At 41.2% G+C, this 18,207-nt stretch overlaps 1 protein-coding gene across 2 annotated transcripts in view; it reads right to left on the bottom strand.

Annotated features, from left to right (window-relative positions):
- Window positions 1-1,693: 1,693 nt before the first annotated feature.
- The window catches only part of dlg5a (discs, large homolog 5a (Drosophila)), a 55,450-nt gene continuing 38,936 nt past the window's right edge, over window positions 1,694-18,207 (bottom strand). Inside the window, exons 17-33 of one of the 2 annotated variants that reach the window (XM_034682400.1) lie at window positions 17,497-17,617; window positions 17,253-17,397; window positions 16,848-16,981; window positions 16,622-16,711; window positions 15,381-15,549; window positions 13,504-13,666; window positions 11,941-12,074; window positions 11,238-11,402; window positions 10,961-11,144; window positions 9,678-9,826; window positions 8,841-9,011; window positions 6,475-6,665; window positions 6,229-6,372; window positions 5,324-5,451; window positions 5,049-5,158; window positions 4,474-4,583; window positions 1,694-3,832 (exon numbers count right to left, since the gene is read on the bottom strand). In XM_034682400.1, coding sequence (XP_034538291.1) covers window positions 3,729-3,832; window positions 4,474-4,583; window positions 5,049-5,158; window positions 5,324-5,451; window positions 6,229-6,372; window positions 6,475-6,665; window positions 8,841-9,011; window positions 9,678-9,826; window positions 10,961-11,144; window positions 11,238-11,402; window positions 11,941-12,074; window positions 13,504-13,666; window positions 15,381-15,549; window positions 16,622-16,711; window positions 16,848-16,981; window positions 17,253-17,397; window positions 17,497-17,617 — 2,412 coding nt within the window. In that variant the 3' untranslated portion in view covers window positions 1,694-3,728. The remainder of the gene's footprint in view (window positions 3,833-4,473; window positions 4,584-5,048; window positions 5,159-5,323; window positions 5,452-6,228; window positions 6,373-6,474; window positions 6,666-8,840; window positions 9,012-9,677; window positions 9,827-10,960; window positions 11,145-11,237; window positions 11,403-11,940; window positions 12,075-13,503; window positions 13,667-15,380; window positions 15,550-16,621; window positions 16,712-16,847; window positions 16,982-17,252; window positions 17,398-17,496; window positions 17,618-18,207) is intronic. The other variant, XM_034682401.1, reaches the window with a different exon arrangement.

The raw sequence follows: 18,207 nt of genomic DNA, 5'->3' as shown, positions 1-18,207 counted from the left end.
GTTTTGAGAGAAGGTGTTCTTTACCAGGTCATTTAGCTCTGCAAAAGCATGAAAGTGCAGAGGCCTGGAAGGTCAAAACTCAGCATGCCTGAAAACACAAAGTTGTTAGTATTTTTTTTAATCTGCCATTTTTATTTTAAGACATGTTTGTTTCGGACGGGTTTGACCTCAAGTGACACATTGTTTACCATTTCAGTTTTCAAAAACATAGGTGTTTATCTTCTTATGTTTCTCGTATTCGAACAGATCTTATGTTATAAAGGTAGTTTGCAATATATGTTTCATTTTGTATGTGTTTCTTTGTTTACATTGGATGTTTGTTTGTTTTTTAATGTTTTTATTTATTAATACTATGATGGCAGTTGAGTATGTGGAGCACTTGCATACAAGACAACTTTCCCCAATGGAACAATTAAGTTTATTTCATCCCATTTCTAAGAATGTTTTTCAACTCTATCAGGAATTATCATGTAAAATTAAAAATGATGTTCTTTTATTTGGAGTGCACAAGAACATACTTAAAAACAGAAATGGACAGGAATTTAATTAAATTAAAAAATAAACAAATAACTTATATAAAAGACATCCTGTGATATTAATGGCTAAAGTCATTTTACTAATCAGGACCTATATTTATGAAGAACTTTGAGGAAGTTGCAAAATGTCCTACCAAGGCAGCAAAATGAAAAGGGCAGGTTGTAAAATCATACACAAAAGAGAAGGTCACAAAATAACAAATATTTTAATAACAAAGGTCATTAAAGAGAACTCTAAAAAAGACATGATTATTTTAAAGCTCCTTTGAGGAGATTTTGACTGGTTATAAAACAGAATGAAGTTATATTGAACAAGGTTAGCTGCGAGGGGGTAGGTGTCAGATGAGACAATTTGCAGCACTATGAAGGACAGCCTTTCTAACCTTTCCCACTGCAAATGACCAGTGAGCAATACATTTGACTGTTAAACACAATTTTTATAGAAAATACCACTTACATATGTATAGGAGAAATCTGCAAAGATGTAAGAGGTACCTTTGTCCTGATCTGGCGCCAAAAATGACATTGTAGACATTGAGACCTGTGCAGAGCGCTTCTAGAGTTGTTGAGAAAGAAATGTATGCCATCAGGTATCATAAAGACTGCCATGTTGACTTATATCTTCTGACATATCAATGACTTAATGTCCTGATGTGAAGACTGCACACATTGACCTGTCACCTTGAAACCACAAACACGACATATACTACAAACATGACATATGACTAAGTGCTGCTAAGGAACGGTTAAGAGTCGATGTGTTCTTTAAGGTGTATATAAAGGAGAGAGTCTGCTTCTTTCATACTGAAGCAAGGCCATGTCTTTATCTCCTGCTCAGATACTGTCACTCCACCTTATCTCCTCTCACAAATTGATGGCCATTTCGTCTGCCACTTTCATTTGCTGCTGCTTTCAGCGAAATGGATTCACTTTCATCCTCACACGTCTCTGAAGGACACAGTCACATTTCAGGGGGACGTTAACAGAGCATTTGCTCTCAGCTCTGATTTCATCATCTTCTTAAAAACATGATGTAAATAAAAAATGTAAAGGGAGAAGAGCGTTTTGTAACTTGTTCACGTACAGTAAATAAACAGGATGACGGATTCAAACATTTTATTTTAAAAAGAGGAACAAAGAGTGAGTCTGAGTCCATGTAGTGATACAGAAAATGAGTTTTATTCTCATGTTAATGTCTCAACATACAAATCACATTCTTTTTAATAAAAGAAAAGTTCAATCAGTACCTGGTAACTAGACCCTCTCTAATGATACAACCATCTCATGTTGTATCCCGCTCTCTCTAACATACGCTATCTACTCAGAAAAATAGTAACATTACACTTTACTTCTGCTTCAGCCCAATAGTCAAACTTTTGGACCAATTTTCCTTTGAAAAACTGTGCAAGAATAGATCCCTTTTTAAATTCAAATAAGAAGTGATCCTTTTTTTTTAACTGATCAAAAATAAAAGGCCATCAATGAAATGTAAGGAACTGATGTAAGAGATACAAAGGTGAATTAGTTTCAGTAGAAATTATAGTACCTATTCAAAGTCTACCAGAAACCTAGGAACACTTAACATGTTTAAGGTTAACAGATAAACAAGTGCAAAACAGAAATAAAAAGGATAAAGTTGCCTTAGTGGATTTGGCACAATAAAGATACAGGATGTTTTTTTTTTTCTTTTCTTTTTTCGAAGAAGGGCAGAATATTTTTGTCAATATTTTTTTCCTCCTGAATAAAAAATACAATTAAATAACAATGAAAAGTCACTAACATTTAAACAGATCAGAGGAAAATCCTTTAAAGATATTACCCTGCAAATTTTGCTTCATGGTGTCTCTTTTTCATGAGTACATTGATAAGTGACTGACAACCGACCACGAAAAAAACAAAATAAATTCTTCAAAAAGAAAAAAAACCAAAACATGCTAATACCTGCTAAGACATGACTCGACCGCCAGACAACCCTAGGCGCATGACCTAGTGAAAATACATGAAATATATATTTATATATATTTGCTTTTTTTGTCAGATGTATCTGCATACTGTATATGTTATACTCTATATTGTTAAATATATGTTAAAGAGATAGAATGGTAGTTACACAGTGGTCTGTCTAGCCCTGGAGTGCATTCTGAGGAGTTAACCCGTTGGCCGCCGCTTCGGCCTACCCTCAAAACCTCGCCATTGTCACGCGCTCTACATGAAACTGATCTCAAAACAGCCCCTGACTCATTTAGTCCATGATTGGTGAAACGGTGCATTGGAGCTTGGAGTGAAGCCTTTCAGAATCCTAACAATGTTCTGGCTGAGTGATCAGGGGCTGGTTTGAGACCAGGCTTCTTCTCCGAAGGCACTTCCGAAAGGCCCATGAACCGTTCCGCACACCCGGCTACTATAGAAATAAAATGCATAGAGCAAACATTGATGTGTTTGATGAGTTTTCATGGCCGTCACTGCTGGCAGTCGGGTTCAGTAAAGACCACAGCTACATACTTCAAGAGGTTTGATGCTTTTTTTTTTTTGTGATGTAACACCACAGGAGGAATGTGATGTCTGATCCTGGCACTCCATTTCTACAGCATTATATTCATGCTATCAAGCAACCATGATTCAACGCGACTGAAATGATCAGCTTCAATGTTTTCTCTCTTCCATCCACACACGCACACACACACATACACACACTCACACGCACACAAACAAACTCACATAATTAGTCGTCAGTCATCAACACATGGGTGCATAATTGTTACGGAAACCACAAATATCATCTGGTACACAAGTGGGTCAAGGTGGCTGAACTTCATTAGTGTTGAGGTGTGTGTTCACATGGGGAGGGACACGCATTCAAGCTAATATTGAACATCAATATTTAGACTCATCTTTTAACTGTAAACGGATGCTTACAATGCAGCATTACAAATACACCACCAGAAACCCTTAGGGAAGACTGAATTAACTTCTAACATCGAGATCCAGTGCTACGAAACCTGCTCCGGAGTAATCGGAAGTAAAAGGAGGCTCTGATTATAAACCATAACATAGACAAAATAAAAAAATATCAATAATTTACAGAGCTAGCTCACTGCAGTGTACCTATTGGTATAGTGTGAAAGGGTTAATTAGTGTTTGCAGGGAATGGAGATGAAAGTCGCAGCTCGCTGTAGTGGCAGCCGGCCTCCTCTAGGGGCAGCCGAGTGGAGTCCACAGGACTTTACTTTGTTCTTGATCAACTATAGTCATGATCTGAGTGCAAATGTACGGGAGGGTGCCGCCCTGGACAATACCTGTGATAGAGAGAGACAGAAGGAGTGTTTAGCCCGGTGCAAAGAGGAGGATGTAGATTCAGTGTTCATGCCATAGATTGTAAGAAAGGAGTGGATGTAGCCTCGGGTTTTAAAATTGAAGCCACTTAAACCTGTAAAAAAAAAAATTTGAAGTTACATTTTCGGCCTATTTGCCTTTATTTTATAGGACAGCTGAAGAGAGAAAAAAGCAAGTCAACAAGGAGAATCTAGCTTGTGGTCTAAGTTTGGTAAAGTCTGTCCAGAAAGGAAAAATTAAATGACAACGGCCAAAATGCCAAAGTCAAGGCTTCAAAAGGAGGTTCAGTGTGCAACATCACGGCAGCTACCTCCACTTCATAGTACCATATATCTTTTGATATTTAAGACACATCATAGATTTAATAATTTGGTTTGTGTTTGTTTTTTTGAAGTTGTGTTTTTGGAAATGTTCTCCTTATTTGAACAGCTGAAGAGAGAAAGGAAATGTGGGAAGTAGAGTGTGGAGTAAGCCATGCATTAAATCGTCGAGGCAGGGAGTCGCTGCATTGAGGACTATAGCCTCTGTATATGGGGCATGCTCTTAAACCTCTAGGAGCCCCATGGTTTGTGGAGGTTTTTTTGTGTGTTATTTTTGAACAAACCTGTGAAGAACTTGCTGTACTCTTGCTCGATCTTCTGCGCACTTTCAAATTGCTCCTTGGAATGTTTTTGAGAAACTTTGTCCCGCAGATAAACTGGATCTTTCTGTTCCCTGTGAATGAAAATAAATCAACTGTTAAAGGCTTTGAGGTAGAGGAGTGTTTCTGAAATGCAGTGTTGCATTTTGCAACCTGTACCCACTACTTTTTTTTAGATTATTTTGTATTTATTACACCAACAATGTTTGATGATCTCTGTCAAACTTTTCACATTCCCAACAGAAACCTAAGAGAGGAACAGAACGTGGACTGGAATATAAAACAGGTATGTTTCCCAGCTGTGAGGGATTATGCAAGACTTTCTGATCGGTGCAATTGCTTTAGTTGATGCACCGATGGGTTCGTGATGGGTTAGAGAGTGTGAAGGCTTATCATGCTCGGTCTGTTCATTCATTATCCAAACTCACACACACAGCAGGGACACCAGGACAGTGTATGTGGTACAACTGAAGTACACACACAAACACACACACGGGAATCTTTGTGTTGTTTTCATTGAGAAACAGGATGCTACTTACTTTATCTGCTTGGCGTTTTTGTAGCGCACAAACACAACTATTGGATAAATGTGAACGCTGTGGAGCCTTTCGATGGCGTGCGGGGCGATGTCCAGCAAACAGTGACAGCCCTGTTTTCAAGGAGAAATCACATCAACACATGAACATCCTTGAAAATTAACATTTGCTTTGAGCAGAGATTTCTATCAATTTTGAGCATAAAGAGCTATAACAGAGAGAGCTTTTTGAGCATCGCAGTGATTCAAGAGATGTTGAACAAAAGAACTGACTGATACCTTTTCTGTTATTTCCTTTATAGAAGCAACAGTGGTCACATCAAAATGGCCACTCCTGCGCTTGTAGTCGATGAAGAGGCAGTCCTTGACGCCACGCTCGATGGCTTGCTGGGATGCCTTCATCACCTCTGCAGACATGGCAAAAGGAGGGAAACGAGTCCATAATGTTGCAAAAATAATGGCATAAAAACTGCTCAAAGTGTTGGTTTTAACAAACAACAAATCTTAACAACAGTAAATCTTATTTTCTTTTTTTTAAATATATATATATATATCATTTTGTTATTAATTAAAATTTTGCAATAAACACATCCATGGTAAATACATCATCTCTATATTCTCCACATAAGTTTTGAAATCATAATTTCAAAATCACATACATACCAAAGGAATTAAAATAACATAACAGAAACTAAAAGCAAATTATGTACAACAAGGGAGTAGTCTTTGTTTTACTTAAAATATTCAATAAAACTAATAAGCAGTGAAAATAAAATCCGGTCTATGGAGGGTTACAAAATTAACCCATTTCCTCCAGTTAGCAGTGTTTGCTCTGATTTATGATTAACATGTGTCGTATTCTTTTCCATATTGTAAATGTCCATTGTAACGTCCATCCATCAATTTAGAGTTGGGCTCTCCTGTGTCAACCATTTCCTGGGTAACACCTTTTTAGCAGCAACCAGCAGAATATTCATTAGATACTTGTCCTTTTTTCGACCATTCTTGAGGTATAATCCCAAAATACAACATCTTGACCTCAAGAGGCAGCACATCTTAAAAAATATCTTGCATGGCAATGTGTATCTTTCTCCAATGTAAATCTTATTTTCATTGCAGGAATATTGGACTAACATGCGCTATTCATTGCCCTCATGAGAAATATCTGGTGTGGGTAAACTCACCCAGTACACATCTGCAGAACTTTCCTGGAGACTCTTTGACCAACATCTCCTTGACAGGGTCAGTGAGCGGCCCGATGATGAGGACCGGTCGGGGAGAGGTGCACTCCACCTTCTGGACCCGCTGGTAAGCCAGGCTCACACAGTCTGGCGCAAAGAGCATAAAAATTAAACTTATATCTTCTTCAGTAAAGACTCAGTTATTAGCTGGTGTTTTCTAACACTATACACCTAAACATGTCCTCTCACCATCGAGGAACGGGATGGAGTCTGTGCTGATGGCGTCCAGAGCCACCGTCTCTTTGCTGTCTTTGGAGCTGCTGCGTTTGTGTTTCTGTTTCCTCCTGAAGAAGGACCTGCGGGCGGCTGCAGAGAGAGTCTTTCCGGAGTCTTCCTTCATATCTGTCACACTGTGTCTGCGGTAAAACTCTTGGTCCATCCTATAACATAGACACACAAATGCCCACATAATGAGGAGGAACTTCAGGTTTGCATCAGGGAAAATAAAAGCAAGACCTGTGTTTTATATTTGGGGCATTTAGAATGAGAATGCCTCGACAGCAGCAGCAATTAAAACTTGCTGAACATGAGCTGGACTTTGTATAGTTATTTTATTTATTTTTATTTTAACACAGTTGTATAAAACATCAACAACTTCTGTAAATGCTTGCACAGAATCTACAAATATAATGTCTTTGAGTGCTGGGAATTAAAGAACAGCAAAAAAAAATATTAAAGTAAGAGGGGAAAAAGCAATTTCAAAAAATGTGAACAAATATTTAATCAGTCATTGATAATTAAATTATGGGAACATTTTGAAAAAAACCAAGTTTAAAATAATCAAACCAAAGTTTCTGAATGCTGTAAAAAAAAAAAAGAAGTATTTTTTTGAGGAGAAGCAGATTTTTGCAATCTCTTTCATCACCTCTGAAAATTGGCTGCCATGAAACAGAAAAAAAAGAGACTTTCTTTCTTTGTGTTACTAACTTTCTAGCCAGCAATATTTCAGCCATTTCTTTTTTTCTCTACTGAGCAATGCTGCAATAACTGTGTTAAAACAAAGTCCCTTGAGCGAAGGCCCTGTGAGGGCTCGATTTAAGGCTCAGTTTGCCGCTTGGCATGCAATACACTGGAGGAACACTCCCAGGGTTTGACATGAAGCTCTAAGATTTGAAACTGGTTTGGGAAATGGATAAATCTACAATTGCCTGGAGCATTTTCTATAGGGCTGTCAGCGTTGATGCTTTAATTGCAATCTGAATTTAAGGTGTGTCTTTTTTAATCGCATGCTTTTTTTGTCCCTTTTGACCATAGACTGTATAAAATATGGACGTAATATTCGTGACATCACCCATCTGTTTCTGAAGCGCTGTCTTGAGGCCAATTGTTGGCGGCAGCCATATTGCTGCTGTCGAGCGATTGTGACGTAAAGAGGTGGGCTTTGAGCCTCCTAGCCAACAGCTACAGTGTTTCCGCCTGTCAATCAAGTTAGCTGTGGCTCTCATTGGAAGACTCGTAATCTCAATATCTTTGAAATTGCTGTGTTACAAAAGACGAGTGGATGAATTTTTTTCCAACCAGGCTGTAAACATGTTTATTTCTGATGTAAAGATCGTCTTTTTTAAATTGGTGTGTATGTGGTTTCCGGTACTTCCAGAGCCAGCCTCAAGCGGATCCTCGATGAACTGCAGTTTTTAGCACTTCCGCACTGGACTCGTATTTTCAGACCAGAGGTTGCTGCTTGCTTTTGACACAAGCAACGCTGTAGCTAAGCTTTTGACACGTAGCTAAGCAGCCACAGCATCTTCCTGCTTCCTGCTGCTGCCATAATGGAACATAACAACAGCCCTGTGCTGTTTAATGGCACAATTCACTTTAAAATACTCAGCTCAGCTGACAAGTCAAAAGTGATATAACCTTTGTATTAAATTAAAATATCACTGAAGTGCTTTGAGTTTGAGCTAAGCATACAGGTGCAGCTGATAGGACTGATGTCCGCAGGTAACTGCATCACATCACGCTTTTGTACATAGCTTATTATAAACCATTCTGCACATATTCTGACATAAGCTAGCAGAGAACTATTCTGAAGGAAGCAAATGACCACACACCTGTGGATGAAACTTCTAAATTGAAGAAGTAAAGTGGGTGGAAACTGACTGAAGACCACTTAACACTGTGAACAACTTTGCTGCATTCATTTGATTCCCAAATCAAATTGCTTTGTAGTGGAATGGACAAAAAAAAAAAAAAGTGTTTTGAAATGTAAAATAAAGGATTTTTAAACATAAGATTCAAAATGTGAACAAAGGATCTTACATTAAGACTTAAAGTGCAGTCTGAAACCTACTGAGGAGAAGTGACATTACACACAGGTCCTACATTGTAACACAGTGGCGTAGATTGTTGTCACAGCTGTTACAGACTGTCCACCAGCTCAGAAATGTACGTGTGTGATTGTGTGTGTGTGTGTGTGTGCTTGAGTGAGTGTGAGTGTGTGTGTGAGTGTGTTTGTGTGCGTGAGTGTGTGTGTGTAAGTGTGTGTGTGTGTGTGTAAGTGTGTAAGTGTGTAAGTGTGTAAGTGTGTATAAATGTGCACTGCATTCTCCACCCACATGTATTTGCTGGGGATCTGCCCCCTCTGGATCTGCTGCGCGTTCTCATCTAGCTGCCAGGCCATCCAGGTCCCGAAGCTGCCCTTTGGTAAAGACTCATCCACGTACAGGATGTCATCCTTCTTAAAACTCAGGTCCCCCTCCGCCTCCCCAACCCGGTCGTAAAGTGCTCTGGTGGGAGAGAGAGAGAGAGAGAGTGAGACAAGGATAGATGGCAGGGTTACAAAGAGCGGTGCGGAGCGAGGGTGCTGAAAAGTTGAAAAAGTACGAGTGAGAGAGAAGAGGAGGATGAGATAAAGAATCAGAGATAAATGAGGGGGAGATAGGAAGTGTGGAGAATCCTTTGACAGCGTGGGCCTTTATTGCCTCCTGTTGGTTGGAGTCACATAAGTCATTTCAGAGCAGCCTATCTGTGACAGGCAGGCAGTCTGAGTGTATTTACTGCCGATGACATCACAAACCCACTTGCCTATATGACAAGTGACTGCGGCAGCTGCGGCAACAGACTCCCAACAATAAAACAGGACTATTTGAGAGCTTCATTTTCCATTCATGTGAAATCTGTTTCTAATGGCGTGAAAAACAGAGCGCTAAAATAGACATGGTGTGTAGTGTGCAGAGAGATTAGATCACCTAAATTTGTGGGAGAGGGATTAGCATCACTGCAGTCACACAGTGGATCTGGGACATAATTGGCTAGATGAGAAAGACTGTCCAAGAGGCACTCCAGTGGTGCCGCTATATTTAGCAGTATGGAGGCTGCTTGGGAGAAATTAGTGTGACCCTTTTAGAGAGCTGTTACTCATAAACGCAGCAAAGCGATCTGGGTGCATGTACCTAATGTAAAAGCCGTCTCCTGGGACATCTCTGACGACGCTGAAGTCATCCGGCCGATGCTGCACCTTGATTGTGACCGTCTCTGCAGGCTTCAGCATCTCCACGTACACCTCTTCTGCCGTCTTGTTCTTCATATTCACCGAGTTGTACTAGACGACAAAGAGGGGTTAAAAAAAAAACAGAAATGAAGTGACCTTAACAAATCCTGGAAAATAAGACACACACAGGGTGAGGAGCGGAGAAATTTGGTCAGTGTTTACACTCATCTGTGAAATCATCCGCCGTGCCTGTGAATGTTCCACTAGTAAACAGCTACATTTCCTCCAAGCTTTCAGCTATATTAAAGTGTCGCAGTATTGATTTGTGCCATGTACGGGGGAAGAAAAACAAACAAGATGGGAGATTGAAGGACACACTGATGCTGTGCAGCCTGATGACGGAGCTGCATAGCGATTCAGAGAGCATAGCCTTTGTGGCGGAGAGCTAAGTGGGAGCATGCCAGGAATTGTCTATTATGAGTTTGCGGTGCTCTGGATGGATCGCCAGCGCGGAGCGAGAGAGAACGCAGACAAGGAGGAGATCAATGGAGAATAATGACAGGCAGGAGAGAAGTGCCAGCTCCTTCTGGCAGTGCTTGAGTGTAAAGTAACAACAGCACACAAAGCTTTGCAAATGCTTATACAGTAAGAGTTCAGCTTTGAGAGGAGTCCAAAACCTGATATAACGCCTACAAGTCTTTTTACTGTCTTACAAAATCCACAGCAAGTCCATTTATGAAACTGAGTACGCCTACTTCAAAAAATCCTTCTCCTTCTACCACTATGACTCAATAAAAGTATCCAAAAAATTCGAAACCGACCAAGTAAAAACCTATAATAATATTTATTTGTTCTGTATATAAGGCGGAAGGAAATTGGAATTTACATCGACTTACTTTGACTGTTTTACAACTCGATCAACAAATAAGAGCAGTAAAAAAAGACCAGATTTTCTGGGCAAAGCACTCAAAGCTTTTCATACTTCATTTATAATAAAGTTTGAAGACCATGTAACTCCCTCCTCACTTCTTGTTTTGAAATTATTGACCATTTCGAGGCGGTGCATTGTATTCAACCCTCATAAAAATCTGTCTTAATTTGCTGCTCAAACATAAAATATATAGGAAACTTCAAGCGGGTGAATCTCCATGCATTGCACTGAAAGTCTCCTTCAATGCATACTGAACTATATTAGCTACAGGATGTGTGTCCAGGCATATCTGTTTGGAATAAAACTCTCCACACCTCCAGAATGAGGTCTCCAGGGAGAAGCCCATCAGGCCCTCTGGCAGGACTGTCCTCATCCAGGCTCTCTATGTAGACGCCTCGCAGGTTCCCTCCACACAGCGTGACTCCCACCTCCACCCCGGGCCTGCGCACCGTCACAAGCCGAGGCTCGCCCACCTTCCTGCTGCCTTCAGACGGCATCCTACGGAACAAATTGAAGAGGTGTGGAGGAAGTATTTAAGTCACACCCAACATATTACCATAGCTGAGTTGTTGAATTTTCTTGTTGTGTTACCTGATGAAATTGTGTGGGCTGGTGGTGGGTGTGGTCTGCTTTGAGGAGGGGGTGAGCGTGCCCTCGTCCTGTTCGCTGAGTGTATCGATGTTGGAGTGATTGTCGGGTGTGGCGGCTCCGCTCCCCTGGGGAGTCGACTGAGTGCTGACGGGCTCCAGACGAGAGCTGCATGAAATATGACATGTCATTAACAGAAATACGTTGGTTCCATTAGTGAAGTGACGTCAGATTAGGTCTTCAGTTTAATCTGAAGCACAAATGTAAAGTGTACCATCCCTTATAAATAAATAAAAATACAGTATATATATTCTAGAGAAATGCAGGGACATTTTGAGTTGAATAAAGTTTAAAGTTCTTATCCAAATAAACCTGTACATGCAAAATTAGAATTAAGGTTTAAGGTTTCTTACTTCAACTTAAACATTTAATTACATGTACATTTGGCATCTGGGTGAACAACTACTGATTCAAAGATTTCTGTGTTCACTTATAAGACACATTTTTTGGTATCATCTGGACTCCTAAAAAAAACCACCCATGCTCTTCGAGAACACCTGGCCATAAACAGCCGTATATATATCCACGTCATTGTTAAACTGTAGCACTTAGCGAAGAGCTGATTCAGGAATCTGCCGTGCTGCACACCTGAGAAACTCCCTTCACTGAACATCCAAACGTGACTTTTAAAGAAACACCACAGTACCTGGAGCGTGAGTGGTTGCCGAGCTGGTACATGTGGGGGTTGTACTGGGCCATGATGGTGATGGTGTCGCACTGCTGGCCGATGATGAGACGAGCTTGCTGCTCTGTGGCGTTCCGCAGGTTGATGCCGTTATACTGGTCAAGACAGAAAAGAGAGATGAGGGTTTGAGTAGAGAAGGGGGTGCAAACTAGTTTGGTTATATGAACACAGTTTGTGACTTAGCAGGGCTACAGATGTTGTAGAAAAATAAAGTTTTTTCTTTATCAAAAAGTGCTTCAGAATATGATGGGTGACCATACCCACATATTTTGAGACTGCCCAAAAATAAAGACTTTCTGGAGAGCTGTTAAAGAGGAGAAAATCCTAGAAACAGACATCCCCCTGGACCCTTTATTGTTTCTGTTGGAAATATGGCCTGGACACTTGTTTATCATGGATCAGTGTTTTATTCTGCACATTTTGTTGATGACTGCTAAAAAAAACCAATCTCTTTAAACTGGATGAAGCCTAATCCCCCCTCAGTTGACTGCAAAAAGTTAAACATGTATATATGATGGACCATATGACTGCCCAGCTACGGCTGACACTGCCTGTGATTCAAAGAAGATGGAGAACAAATACTGATATTATAATTAGGACTTTTATGATTTGTCCATCTCTATAAATCTAGCTAGATGGCTTTTATTTAGGTCAATCTTTATGTGTGCATGTTAAGCCAGGTATATGTATGTCTATATGTATTTCTGTATGTATGTATGTATTATTATGTGTCATGTGAATGGTAGGTCTACCTGTGTGTACCTGTATATGTAAATGAGGATGATTGTGAGTGTCAATGTATGGCTGATGTGTGCATGTTCCACCCTGTGTGGGACTTCTTAGTTAATATCTTTCTGTGAGCCGGAAGGGGCCTAATCTCAAGGTGAAACTGTTTTTGTGTATTTATAAATTGCCTGTTGTTTTGAAACTGTGGCAATAAAGTTAAAAAAAAAAAGTGCTTAAGCTATGCATAAACTAAATGTGCTAATTTGCGGTTTCGTAAAGTCAGCAATTTTGCAAAAATTACATGTAGTGTTTTTTTTTCCTCATGTCCAGGCTTTGAAAAATGAAAATGGATATAATATGTGCATGCCACATAACATGGATTTGCACTAGCCGTCTGAACACGGCTGTAAGTTTTGACAGTTTGAATTCACTTACATGAAAATGAATGTCAAAAACATTTAAAATCTAAAACATCCACAAGAAGAGTCTGTGCCATCTAGTTGTAATATTGCAATTACATTTCAGTTTGCTCAGCCATTTTACTTCCAGTGAACATTCAGCAAGAATTAAAATACTGGGAACTGTGACAACACTAATGAATGCAGTCTTCCAGGAAGCAAAGCTACACAGATAAATGTATGGCAGGCAGCAGCCTCTGAAGCGAAAAAAATATAGAAGCAGTTTCAGCGTTCGTCTTCTCCAGTGTTTTACTGCTCCCTGACATACAACTATGCTGCACTCCTTTTTTTATGCAGTTTGAAGCTCTAACCTTTCTGACATACAGTAGGTGGCTCATACCTCCAGTAATTGGTCTCCATACTCCAATCCCGCCTGGTGGGCGATGCTACCTCCTGTAACTTTAGACACAAAGATCCCTCCGTTCTCTCCACCGACGATGGAGATGCCCAGCGGCTCCGCACCTTTGTGCACGATGACATTGCGGGGTTCCTCCAAGTACGGCCTGTAGGGGAAGAGAGATGTGTATGAATGAATGGTTTAATAGAAAAGCAGTTTCAGGATGCCGCACAGGAGGAGGGTGATGTATTATTTACAGCTCTGGAGAGTTACTTCTACCCGGGACTTTTCTCTACTTATACAAGGATCATATCTGGTCCAAATTAAACGTTGTAAATCCAATGATAGGCTGTTTTTCAGGGGATGTTTGACCCTGATCTTTCATTTCCCCCCCAGGCCTGTAAACTGATCATCTCACCAGAACACCACTTAAAGCCTGGCTTAGAGAAGAAGAAGGACATGTTTAGAGAGCTGAGAACCATGTGCGGAGAATCCAAGAAGCACAAGCAAGGGAAATCTCTTCCCATGAAGGAGATTTGCATGGGACTTTGTGCGTCTTCATAACAAGTTGGCTTTGGACATGGAGTACAAATCCATGATGGCAGATCAGAGGAATGGATTAGCAGCCAGTGACGGGGGGTAAACAGAGCGGTGGTGTACAAACAAGACCATGACCCTGATGCTCGGGGCTGAATAATAATACCATTGCATAACATACATACTGCAGACTGAAGGGTGACTTGGCTTGGGGCCAAAACAAATGCATGCATATTGTCCATGTCATGATAGAGCATGGACGTCGCATGCAGTAGCTGAGATTCAAAGGTGGTTTCCAGCATGAAAGAAGACCGATGCAGGGATGTAAACAAAACACTGAACTTGTACATTTCAGCACGTGAAGCTAATCTCAACTTCAGCTAAAGGCGCTAATATTGTAGCATGCAAGGAAGTCGCCATTAAGGATTTACTAATTCTCTTCAGAGCGGGAGAAACATCACAAATTCTCTTTTAGCATTAAATATACAGTATTTAAACTCAACAGGACGATTCTGCTCCTAATCTAACCACCTTCACTGAAGCATGGGAACGACGTGAACTTGGAGGCAAGGAGGGAGGAGGGGGGCATTCCCTTGATTTTAGCACTTTGATAGATAACGAACCTGAGGCTCCTGAGAGAGGAGAACCTCGGCCTTGCAGCCAGAGGAATCCTTAGAAAAGATCTGTTACGGTAAAGAGATCTGAAAGCGGAAGGGTTGCAGAGAGGAAAGCGGGAGGAAGATAAAAAGGAGAACGGGGGACAGATATCATACAGAGACAGTAACAGCGTAAAAAAAGACAGATAGAGGTGTCGGCGATACAAAATGGGACAGAAATGTTGGAGGGAAGTACAAAATAGAAGTCCAACACACTGACGGATCGCTGCTTCTCTTTTTTTCTAAACAGCATGAGACTTCCATGATCTTTTTTTCCAGAGTTTTAATAGGATTTTAATCTGAATTTCAATGAGGGATTGCACAGCTCTGGCCATGATAGACTTGTTGCCTGGCAACGCCTTTTGAAATAGCCGAGGAAGATCCCTGAGGGTAGACATCGGCCATATTGTATCCGCCTCTAAAGCCATCCTTATAATCATACTCCCCATGATTCACATTACATCTGTAAGGCAGCTGTGTGGTTATCATTCTGAGGTTCTCATGTGGAAATGGCAACGATTATTATGCACAAAACAACCGCATGAAACAGCAGTAACAGTTTCATTTGATGCTTTCAGGAACATCAAAAAAACGCGGGCATGTCATCCAGCCCGGATATTTCTCAGTTAGTAATCTGCTTTATTGCTTTCTGAAATTTCAATCTCTGAGCACTCGTTTCGGTCGTACCTGTCCTTCCTTCGCTCCCCTATCGGCACGGGGCTGACAGAGATCCGAGGTAAAGTGGAAATGGAGCCCTGCGATTGGCTGCTGGCGAACGAGGAGGTCTCCAGATTGAGTGGTGATTGTGGCGGTGTGATGAGACTGGGACTGCTGCACTCGGAGTGTGAGAGGGAGCCTGATGAGGAGCAGAAAGAGAGAGATGAAGAGTGTGCTGTTTAAGATTACATTTACATCTCACAAGAAGATATACGGCAGGAATGAATGTTGGACACTCGATGCAGCTGTAGCTCACTGTGTCTGGAGGGTTTCTAGAAGGACAGTAAACTCTGAAGTTTTTACAAGAAGAGTGACAACCTGAGTTTTCTGATTGGAACTTTGTTAAGTTAGGTAACTTTACCTACATATAGAAGCTTTGTATAACCTAATCTACTTGTATTATAATTAGTTTAACAAAGTAAAGCAACTTTAGATTGGGTAATAAGACTGGATTGCCTGGGGACTACTGTCAACCGGACACATAATTTAACACATTTGCAGTGGAGAAAAGAGGGTTATACTTTGTGTTAACCACATTGAAAGGTTCAAATTTGTATATCTAACGGAGTGACACTGCATGCTAGTTCAGGCAGGCAACTCAAGTGTTCGAGTTCCCATCGCCATGAGTCATTTTCACAATCACCTGACAAACGTCCCCTCTCATTTGGGGGGTCTATTTAAGCCGCAAGATTTCCCATTCACCACTGCCCTGTATCAGTGCTGCGCTGAAACTTTCAGCCCCACCACCTCCCAACATCCACCTGCAGGCTCCAACTAGGGGGTTCAAGATATTATCTCATTACTCCTTAAATTTATGCATGTGAAATAAATCTGTGGGGAGTGATGAGATCAGAGTGCTGGAGCTAAATACAAACAAAGTTCTGCTGCTGCAGCAACAGTTTCAAAAGATACAACGTGAGTCGTCTGACTGAAATAAAATCTTTTCATAAAGTTGTTTTTTTACATTCTATTTGATAGTTTAATGTCAGATTGCATTCCACATTTTTATAATCTATTCCTTCAATCTAAAGCTTTATGAAGACGTAGCTGTTCTGACTCGAAGACCCTGAAAACGTAAGATGAGGAAAAGCTCATAGACTTCATGAGAACAAGATCAAACTGCAAATCAGCTGCTATAACAATTTTAAGGGCATTTTCCAAACATGACTAGTGTGTGTAAAGTGTGTTTTTTTCCCTAGCTAGCACAGTACCTCTGTCTGACCCCAGCATGGAGCGGGGGTAGCGGGGAGTGGAGGGGATTTTGATCCTCTCTGTGCGGTACTGGACATTATTGGAAGAACCTGGCAGATGGGCGAGAAGAGACAGAAATGAACGCTGTGACATAACATCCGAAAAAAAAAAACAACACAAAATGAGATAGGGACATCCGGTCTGCGACCTTTAATGTGTGCGTGTGTGCGTGCGTGTAGGACTGACCGAGTCGTGAGCTGGAGGGCAATGAGTTTGTACCGTGTGAAGCTCTGCTGCTGCGTGACGACGAGGATTCAGAGTACTCGCCCGCGCGCTTCTGCTGGCTCAGGTCCAGGCTCAGACGACCCTGGTGCTGTGGGCTGCACAGAAAAAAAAGAAGAGCCTTAGGAAACATTGATATAATTATGTTTGCAGAATTATTTGAGCATGCAGGATATTTCACAGCCCAGAGTTAATTGAATTGTTTGGCTGAACTAAATCACAACAGAATTGTTTGAAAGGAAAGCAACAGTAGCAAATTATTTTCCAGCAAATTAAATTATGAGATTTTGCCTTCGGGAAACAGACTGATTAAAAAAATATTACTAATAATAACAGGCCCTGTTTAATGGGAGTGCTAAAGGAGGTAACCTGGTGTGGGAGTGCTGGTGACAGATCTGGGAGGCGACAGATGGACAGTTGCTGGTGTGAACGCGGTGACTGCGTACGGTGTACACTGGATTCCTCATCACGGCCGTCACAGCGGGGCAGGGAGCCAGACCCCTGTGGGCTGAATCTGAAGAGGCAGGCATACCACCATGTTAGAGAGCTCAGACTCCATGATTACCGTGGGTGCATTTAAGTGTGTCTTTATGTAAACATTTGACAAACTCACTGGGAGGTAGGGAGCCGTTGTAGACGGTGGGGACGAAGCCGACACTGTGCCTGTGGGAGCGGCTGGGGGAGGAACGCAGCATGTCTCTGGGCTCGGGTGAATGCTCGTCGTTAGAGTAGCTCTGTGATGAACGACAGAAACAGTTACCGTCTCCCCTGCAGGGTAACAAAACACCACTGTGTCTTGGGAGAAACCCTTCTACCCTTTGCTGGAGACAAGTACCATATGAGAAAAATGACAGCATGAACATCCCGCTACAGTAAAATGAACATTTATCCCCCACTGTGTCTCCTCTCTGCTCGGAGAGGTAGCCAGGCATGGCTGTGAGAGCCCCAGGCACTGACTCAGCTCCTGGGCTGGGTGGCTGTACCAGTGCAGAAGCATCAATCACTCCGACACGCTGGCTAAGAGGCAAGTCCCAGAGGCATTACTCTGACCAGACTGTAAATTCTATTACAAAATGGATTCCTTGGCCCACTGGGATGATTTGAAATGTTGGTGCCATTTTAAATTCAAACACTTTGGAAATGGATCATGTTCTCTTTAGAGAAGCTTCTCATAAAGCTGCTTGAATAAGTGCAGGGATTAGGGAAAGTTCAATTTCTATAAGAGGAGATGCAGCACATTAAGACTGAGGATCTATTTTAGAAACTTCTCCTGAACAACCGAGGCAGATTTTGTTTTACTGCATGTAAATCTTGATTATAGATT

Source organism: Notolabrus celidotus, chromosome 4 (assembly GCF_009762535.1).
Source record: "Notolabrus celidotus isolate fNotCel1 chromosome 4, fNotCel1.pri, whole genome shotgun sequence".
Lineage (NCBI taxonomy): Eukaryota > Metazoa > Chordata > Actinopteri > Labriformes > Labridae > Notolabrus > Notolabrus celidotus.
Note: the sequence above shows the minus strand (reverse complement) of the source record. Positions and strands in the feature narration are given on the sequence as shown.